Here is a 10,000-nt window from a genome sequence, read left to right on the forward strand (position 1 = left end):
CTTCTCGGAGCAGTTCTGAACGGCTCCGCCCCGAGCTTCAAATGACTTCTGAAGACCAGATATTTTTTTTTTCAAACTAAGCATGCAACGCAGTTGAACATAGTTAATGGCTATTTTTGGAACAGGGAGCTGACTGTGATAATTGCGTATTACAGCTACAGGATCGACAGGCGGCTCTTCGGAATACCTTCATCTACAGCTGGTTTTGGTGGTTGCTGCAGAAGTTGTCGAGCTTTGAAGAACATAATGTACGCGCCTTGAATGGTCCTTTGCTTGGGTTTTTGCAACGATATCCTATAATTGGAGACTATTGGAATAAGGAAATAAAGACGAAAATAGAATGGTTCAACTAAACGGTGAGCGTCGGGTGGTTCTTCAACAGGATAGTCCCAAAATTAGACATTGAAGAAAGGACATATCCAGCTCAAATTGGTAAATATATTGTGTTGCTCGTCGTTTTCTTTAGCTTGATGACGTTACCGGAGAAAATTTATTGCATTCCTGTCTCTACCCATCACCCCGATGAACAAATACATGAATGCCATCGATTTCTATGAGGAATCTGACGAACTGAGGACACACGGAGCTGAAATCTCTCTTAAAATCTAGACGGAAACTGACGAACTAAGAAAGAATACAATGAAATCTCAAAGGAAATTGACGAACTAAGGAAAGTGGAAGATGAAATATCAAAGGAAACCGAAGAACTAAAGATCTTGAAATCTAGAACAGACAGAACAGAACAGCAACGAAGATCCTTTAACGAACACATAAAATAGCCCTTAATGCTAGAGATAAAACACATCGAAATAGAGGTAAAAAAAAAAGCCCCTTAATGCAAGAAAATAAGGTACCTCAAAATAGAGGTAAAAAAACATACTTAATGCTAGAAGTAAGGGACCTCTAAATAGAGGTAAAAACACCTTAATGCTAGAAATAAGGCAGATAAAAATAGACGTAAAAAACCAGCTAATGCTATGAATGAGGCACCTAAAAATAGAGGTCAAAGAGCCTCTAATGTTGGAAGTAAAGCACCTCAAAATTGAGATCAAAAAGCCCATAATGCTTTATATAAGGCTCCTAAAAATAGAGGTCAAAAGCCCCTAATGCTATAAATAAGGCACCTAAAAAGAAAGGTCAAAGCGCCCCTAATGCTAGAAGTAATGCACCTCAAAATCGAGGTCAAGAAGCCCCTAATGCTATAAATAAGGCACCTACAAATAGAGGTCAAAGAGCCTCTAATGTTAGAAGTAAAGCACCTCAAAATCGAGGTCAACAAGCCCATAATGCTTTATAAAAGGCTCCTAAAAATAGAGGTCAAAAGCCCCTAATGCTATAAATAGGTCACCTAAAAATAAAGGTCAAAGAGCCTCTAATACTAGAAGTAATGCACCTCAAAATCGAGGTCAAGAAGCCCCTAATACTATAAATAAGGTACCTAAAAATAGAGGTCAAAGATTCTCTAATGCCAGAAGTAAAACACCTCAAAATCGAGGTCAAAAAGCCCATAATGCTTTATAAAAGGCTCCTAAAAAATAGAGGTCAAAAGCCCCTAATGCTATAAATAAGGCACCTAAAAAGAAAGGTCAAAGCGCCTCTAATACTAGAAGTAATGCACCTCAAAATCGAGGACAAGAAGCCCCTAATGCTATAAATAAGGCACCTAAAAATAGAGGTCAAAGAGCCTCTAATGTTAGAAGTAAAGCACCTCAAAATCGAGACAAAAAACCCATAATGCTTTATACAAGGCTCCTAAAAATAGAGGTCAAAAGCCCCTAATGCTATAAATGAGGCACCTAAAAATAAAGGTCAAAGAGCCTCTAATACTAGAAGTAATGCACCTCAAAATCGAGGTCAAGAAGCCCCTAATGCTATAAATAAGGCACCTAAAAATAGAGGTCAAAGATTCTCTAATGCTTGAAGTAAAACACCTCAAAATCGAGGTCAAAAAGCCCATAATGCTTTAAATAAGGCACCTAAAAATAGAGGTCAAAAGCCCCTAATGCTAGAAGTAATGCACCTCAAAATCGACGTCAAAATGGGCCTAATGCTATATATAAGGCTCCTTAAAATAGAGGTCAAAAAGCTCCTAATGCTATAAATAAGGCACCTAAAAATAGATAATGCATTTCAAAATCGAGGTCAAAAAATCCCTAATACTATAAATAAGGCACCTAAAAATAGAGGTCAAAGCGCCTCTAATGCTAGTAGTAATGCACCTCAAAATCGTGTTCAAGAAGCCCCTAATGCTATAAATAAGGCACCTAAAAAATAGAGGTCAAAGAGCCTCTAATGCTAGAAGCAAAGCACCTCAAAATCGAGGTCAAAGAGCCCATAATTGTTTATATAAGGCTCCTAAAATAAAAGTCAAAAGCCCCTAATGCTATAAATAAGGCACCTAAAAATAGAGGTCAAAGAGCCTCTAATGCTAAAAGTAATGCACTTCAAAATCGAGGTAAAAAAGCCCCTGATACTATAAATAAGGCACCTAAAAAGGGAGGTCAAAGAGCCTCTAATGCTACAAGTAATGCACCTTAATCTTAAGGTTAAAAAGCCCCTAATGCTATATATATGGCACCTAAAAATAAAGGTCAAAGGGCCTCTAATGGTAGAAGTAATGCACCTCAAAATCGAGGTAAAAAAAACCCTAATGCTTTATATAAGGCACCTAAAAATAGAGGTCAAAAGCCCCTAATGCTAGAAGTAATGAACCTCAAAATCGACGTCAAAATGGTCCTAATGCTATATATAAGGCTCCTTAAAATAGAGGTCAAAAAGCTCCTAATGCTATAAATAAGGCACCTAAAAATAGATAATGCATTTCAAAATCGAGGTCAAAAAATCCCTAATACTATAAATAAGGCACCTAAAAATAGAGGTCAAAGCGCCTCTAATGCTAGTAGTAATGCACCTCAAAATCGTGTTCAAGAAGCCCCTAATGCTATAAATAAGGCACCTAAAAAATAGAGGTCAAAGAGCCTCTAATGCTAGAAGCAAAGCACCTCAAAATCGAGGTCAAAGAGCCCATAATTGTTTATATAAGGCTCCTAAAAATAAAAGTCAAAAAGCCCCTAATGCTATAAATAAGGCACCTAAAAATAGAGGTCAAAGAGCCTCTAATGCTAAAAGTAATGCACTTCAAAATCGAGGTAAAAAAGCCCCTGATACTATAAATAAGGCACCTAAAAAGGGAGGTCAAAGAGCCTCTAATGCTACAAGTAATGCACCTTAAACTTAAGGTTAAAAAGCCCCTAATGCTATATATATGGCACCTAAAAATAAAGGTCAAAGGGCCTCTAATGGTAGAAGTAATGCACCTCAAAATCGAGGTAAAAAAAACCCTAATGCTTTATATAAGGCACCTAAAAATAGAGGTCAAAAGCCCCTAATGCTAGAAGTAATGAACCTCAAAATCGACGTCAAAATGGTCCTAATGCTATATATAAGGCTCCTTAAAATAGAGGTCAAAAAGCTCCTAATGCTATAAATAAGGCACCTAAAAAGGGAGGTCAAAGAGCCTCTAATGCTACAAGTAATGCACCTTAAACTTAAGGTTAAAAAGCCCCTAATGCTATATATATGGCACCTAAAAATAAAGGTCAAAGGGCCTCTAATGGTAGAAGTAATGCACCTCAAAATCGAGGTAAAAAAAACCCTAATGCTTTATATAAGGCACCTAAAAATAGAGGTCAAAAGCCCCTAATGCTAGAAGTAATGAACCTCAAAATCGACGTCAAAATGGTCCTAATGCTATATATAAGGCTCCTTAAAATTGAGGTCAAAAAGCTCCTAATGCTATAAATAAGGCACCTAAAAATAGATAATGCATTTCAAAATCGAGGTCAAAAAATCCCTAATACTATAAATAAGGCACCTAAAAATAGAGGTCAAAGCGCCTCTAATGCTAGTAGTAATGCACCTCAAAATCGTGTTCAAGAAGCCCCTAATGGTATAAATAAGGCACCTAAAAAATAGAGGTCAAAGAGCCTCTAATGCTAGAAGCAAAGCACCTCAAAATCGAGGTCAATGAGCCCATAATTGTTTATATAAGGCTCCTAAAAATAAAGGTCAAAAGCCCCTAATGCTATAAATAAGGCACCTAAAAATAGAGGTCAAAGAGCCTCTAATGCTAAAAGTAATGCACTTCAAAATCGAGGTAAAAAAGCCCCTGATACTATAAATAAGGCACCTAAAAAGGGAGGTCAAAGAGCCTCTAATGCTACATGCACCTTAAACTTAAGGTTAAAAAGCCCCTAATGCTATATATATGGCACCTAAAAATACAGGTCAAAGGGCCTCTAATGGTAGAAGTAATGCACCTCAAAATCGAGGTAAAAAAAAACCCTAATGCTATATATAAAGCTCCTAAAGATAGAGGTAAAAAAGTCCCTAATGCTATAAATAAGCCCCTAAAGCTAAAGTTAAGGCACCTAAAAACAGAAGTAAAAAAGATCCTATTGCTAGAGATAAGGCACCTCAAAATATGGGTAAAAAATCCCCTAATGCTAGGGATAAGGCACCTCAAAATCAGAGGTCAAAAAGGCCTTCTATGCTAGAGGTTAGACACCTAAAAATAGAGGTCATAAAGCCCCTAAATCTAAAGTTTAGGTACCTAAAAATAGAGGTAAAAAAGCTCCTTATGCTAGAAATAAGGCACCTCAACATAGAAGTAAAAGTCCCCTAATGCTAGAGATAAGACACCTCAAAATCAGAGGTTAAAAAGCCCCCAATGCTATAGATTACGCTCCTGAAAATAGAGGTAAAAAGCTCCTAATGCTAGAGATAAGGCACCTCAAAATAAGAGGTAAAAAGCCCCTAAAGCTAGAGATAAGGAACCTCAAAATATTAGGTCAAAAATCCCCTAATGCTAGAGATAAGGCACCTCGAAATAGAGGTCAAAAATCCCCTAATGCTAGAGATAAGGCACCTCGAAATAGAGGTCATAAAGCCCGTAAAGCTAAAGTTAAGGCACCTAAAAATAGAGGTAAAAAGCCCCTAATGCTAGAGATAAGACACCTCAAAATAGAGGTCGAAAAGCCCATAGTGCTAGAGAAAAGGCACCTAAAATAGAGGTCAAAAAGCCCCTAATACTAGAGGTATGGCACCTCAAAATAGAGGTAAAAAAAGCCCCTAATGCTAAAGATAAGGCACCTTAAAATAGAGGTCAAAAAGCCACTAATGCTAGAGATAAGGCACCTAAAATATAGAGGTCATAATGCTAATGTTAAAGCACCTAAATAGAGGTAAAAAAAGCCCTTAATGCTAGAGATAAGGCTCCTCAAAATAGAGTTCAAAGAACCTCAAATGCTAGAAGTAAGGCACCTCAAAATAAGAGGTCGAAAAACCCCTGATGCTAGAGGTAAGGAACCTCAAAATGTGGGCCAAAGAGGTGGTACAATTAAATACAGAATGTACTTGAGGTACTCACCCAGGTGAGTGGTGAACTAAACAGCCAGTATACCTCCTCCTCACCATGCAGGCTCCTGCTACTCAACACCCGTCAGTGAGTTCCAGATCTTTCATATACTGTATAGCCCTCCATGTCTGGACTCCGATAGATCAGACACAAATAGGGTTGTAGCCTGGCAAGTGAAAAAAAAAACATATATATATATATATATATATATATATATATATATATATATATATATATATAGGTATATATTCTTGATAAATAACCACGTGTTGCAAACTCACTTATCAGCTATCATAGTGGAGAAGGGTTGCTTTCAAATCTAAAAACAGATTCCTGAATTCGACAGGAATATGTACGGTAGACTTGTAATAAACTTGTATATATATATATATATATATATATATGTATATATATATATGTACATACATACATATATATGTATATATATATATATATATATATATATATATATATATATATATATATATATATATATATATATATATATATATGAATGATAGAGAGATCTTATCTCTTATTCTTTTAAGGAATGCAATCGTTTTCGAGAATAGTTATCGAAAAATATAATCACACCGATATATTTGCATTCCTTATTACATTTTTATATGGAACATCCTTAAATATTATGGGAACTGACTATTCTAATTAATATACGTGGGAATCATATATCCTTTGTTTGCATTAATCTAGCAGATGCTCTCTCTCTCTCTCTCTCTCTCTCTCTCTCTCTCTCTCTCTCTCTCTCTCTCTCTCTCTCTCTCTCGAGTTCTAGAATAAGTTAGATAAGATCATAAGAACTCTCCAAATGCTTAAACTCAATCGTTCTACCAAAGAGCAAATGGGGTATCTGCGAATGGACTAAAAAGTCTTTGAAACATCCAAAATCCTTGTAACACACACACACACACACACTATCTCTCTCTCTCTCTCTCTCTCTCTCTCTCTCTCTCTCTCTCTCTATATATATATATATATATATATATATATATATATATATATATATATATATATATATATATATATATATATATATATATATATATATATATATATATATATATATGTATATATTACCTGTATCCAATATTTTATATTATTTGGATGTTTCCAAGGATCACACAAGACTGCTAAATACTTTGCAAGATGATGTTGGATTTGTATTTCTTTCCGGTGAAGATCCCATGTTCCAAAGATGTTCAATACCACTTAAAAACAATGTTAGAACGATTATGCCCGTTTTCATTGCGAGTTGGAATCATTGATATTAAATGTTATCAATAGGGGTATTATCATCATCATCATCACTTCATAAATGTTAATAAGCAAACCTCGTCAAGCCATTCATTAAGATCACACAATTGCCACCTCTCCACCATCATCTTTAACCCCCACCTGGTTATATCCTTCTACCCCCATCCCAATGTTTGAGATTTAAAGGTCTCACAGGTATGATAAGATCCTTCTGGTGGAAATTTTTTAGTAAATTAAAAACAAAATACTAAGATGACAATATTTCATACAGTTTGCTTTCCAGGCATTTAAAATTATATCAAAACTATAGATAACGAAGTAAATATGCAAAAGACTGATGGAACAAATATCGAGAGTAATGGATTTCTTGAAGAGCTTACAGAGGGAACACTTTTAAGGTGTTGGACATCAGGACATGAAACGACAAATAAAATCCTAATAATACGAATACTCAATGCTAAGGAAATATTTCCTTTTGCCTTGGGAAGGTTGAAGCCAGCTAGACTTGGACCTTTGAGCATCGAGCAATCGTCACCAGGGAAGGGGGTTCGCTTGGAAGTGAGCGACTTGCCCAGATAATTTGATTGATTGTTTGATTGATTAGGAGTTTTTTGTCATTCTGACATCTAAGGTTATTGACACCGAACCAGATAATTTGAGTAAACAATTTGTCTTTTATACCCTGCATCCTATATACCACGTCATCACTATAATAATTCACCAATGAACTATCATTGCACGTCCTTTCACATATTTTATTGTCACCAATCACTTCTGAAACAATATAGATTATATTAACTGATGATGCATTTTAAATCTTCAACATTAAACTAATATAATTGATGTAGAAAATAATACTATTTTCTCTAAGAGGGCCGGAGCCAAGTAGCCTCTGACAAAAGCTGACACCAACCACACAAAGGCCACTAATTAATGATTAGTGACCCAATAGGTCCTATTTGAAACGATACATTATTAGCCCTTACATGTAATACGTATGCCGCAGTGTGTAATTATATGGAGAGAGAGAGAGAGAGAGAGAGAGAGAGAGAGAGAGAGAGAGAGGGGGGGGGGGGGGAATTGCTTAAGAAAATGCAAACGAGGGATATTTCCGTGTTATGAATAACAATATTATTCAAGAAAATTTTATATAGAAATAGGATAGGAAAATTCAAATAAAAAGTTATAAAATTTTTTGATGAATTAGTTTCGAAATATTATTAGATTACGTTTCTTAAAAGAATAAAAAAGTTCTCTCTCTTCGTCGCATTTCTTTGAGTGATATCGGTAATTTCCCTCCTCCTCACATTCGAACCATCCTAACGATGTCTCGGTTATTTAACGTCGGCCACCTTTCAGGACAAGAGGGGCATGATCTCTCCAAGTCAGGTCTGGCCAGGAGACACCGGTTTTGTTGCTGGGTGTACAGTAGATTTTTTCACGGTCGAGTTATGAGAAGGGGAAACGTTAGTTCGTAGACTTGAGTAAAATGTTGACAATCTTCATTAGCGGATGTCTGGAATCTCTTGTTTTCCCCTGCATCTCTCGTTGCCCCATTTCCCTCTACTAAACCCATATCTTCCTCCACATTCCACTGTTTCTTTTTATTGTGTGCCTAATCTCATCTCTCTCTTCCTTCATGTGGCAGGGGACGCCCCTCCAGAAGCATACCTCGCAGGGGATCATCATACAGAACCAGACGCTCGTTCTTCAGAGGATAAGCAGAGACTCGGCGGGGCTCTACACCTGCCGGGCCATCAACTTGGAAGGCGACGGAGAGAGTCAACCCGTGAATCTCAAGGTTATGTGTAAGTCCAATGTTACAGTAAATGCTAGTCATGTTTAATAGGAGTTGAATGTTTAATTAGTGCACATTCTGTTATATTGCATGAAATTCAAGGTTCATACAAATAGATTGTTAAATTGCGTACTGATTCAGTTACACATCTGGTTCAGTGTTTTTTCTTCAAAAGAAAAATATTTCTTTCCCAATGTAAGACGTAAAATAATAGTAAGATTTCCTGTTGGGCTTTTATTATTAATTATTCTTATTAATTCTTCTTCTTCTTCTTCTTCTTCTTCTTCTTCTTCTTCTTCTTCTTATTATTATTATTATTATTATCATCCCTTCCCAACCGAGGTGGAAGAGGGGTATTGTTTCAGGTAGATTCCTTTGTTTGTGTTTTGGGGAGATTTTCTATGCAACTTTACAGAAAAACTATAAGACCCATTTACATGAAATTTCAGGAGATGCACTATGACACACAATAGACCCCATTAAATTTTTGACCTCATAGGGTCAAGATCAAAATAATAATAGATTTGTTTTTACTATAAATACGTCAAATATTATCTAACTTCTATGAAACCAAGAACAAAATCTTCATTTTCCGGTGTCAAAAATATAATTATATTCATCAAAATAGTGAAAATGCATAGTTTTAAAGAGTGGTAGGTTCAAAGTTCAAGGTGGTCAAATTTCAAAGTCACCGAATTTCAGAGGGTCATTACTCTCAAACTAGTACAGATACACACTTGGTTACTGTTACTGACAGGTAAAAAGTCCACATATGGCCTTTAAAATGACACCACGGGTTGTGGTAGCCTATTGGAAATGTAGACACTAGGTGATCTGCTGGACTGGGTTACAATTCCCACTCAAAACTCGACTGTTTCTTGCAGTATTTGCAACCTTTCCATCCTTCTGTGCTAAGGATGAGGGGGGTTGGATTTGGGGGCCTATGACTCTACCTGCTGAGCCATCAGCAGCTCCTGGGTCCTAGCTTGAGTGGAGAGGGACTTGAGCCTTGATCATATGGATACATGGTCAGTCTCTAGGGCATTGTCACTGTTCTTTACCTTCATGAACGCCCTTTAAACCATGACCTTCTGTTACCTTCAAAGGTCCAATTCAGCATCAACTGATTTCAGCAAGTTCTGATTCACATTCGTTTACTATTATTGACGGATATTGCAACTCTAGAAAATCCTTCAGAGCTACGGTAGTGTGTTCTTGTAGGATCACGTGCAAAGGGGAAGGGGATAGGGTTTGCTCTGGCTGACACAGCTTGTCATTATATGCATTATTATTACGATCCAATCTACAACCCGAGTTGAAAAAGTACAATCCTGCAAGCCCAAGGGCTCCAACAGGGAAAATACCGCAATGAGAATAGGAAGTAGTGAAATAGTAGCATATAAACTATATAAAAGTAATAAACAAAAATATAAAATATTTTATTATTAGTAACATCGTTAAAAGAGATCAGACATATATGACCACTATACCACTGATGCTTTTTTTCACTCAAA

The 10,000-nt window shown here is 36.4% G+C and overlaps 1 protein-coding gene across 1 annotated transcript in view; it reads right to left on the reverse strand.

Annotated features, from left to right (window-relative positions):
* LOC137621901 (uncharacterized) overlaps positions 1-10,000 on the reverse strand; it is a 341,038-nt gene that overhangs the window by 31,117 nt on the left and 299,921 nt on the right. Inside the window, exon 9 of the mRNA XM_068352405.1 lies at positions 188-307. Within this exon, the coding sequence (XP_068208506.1) occupies positions 188-307 (120 nt within the window). The remainder of the gene's footprint in view (positions 1-187; positions 308-10,000) is intronic.

The sequence above is a fragment of the Palaemon carinicauda genome, chromosome 28, assembly GCF_036898095.1.
Source record: "Palaemon carinicauda isolate YSFRI2023 chromosome 28, ASM3689809v2, whole genome shotgun sequence".
Lineage (NCBI taxonomy): Eukaryota > Metazoa > Arthropoda > Malacostraca > Decapoda > Palaemonidae > Palaemon > Palaemon carinicauda.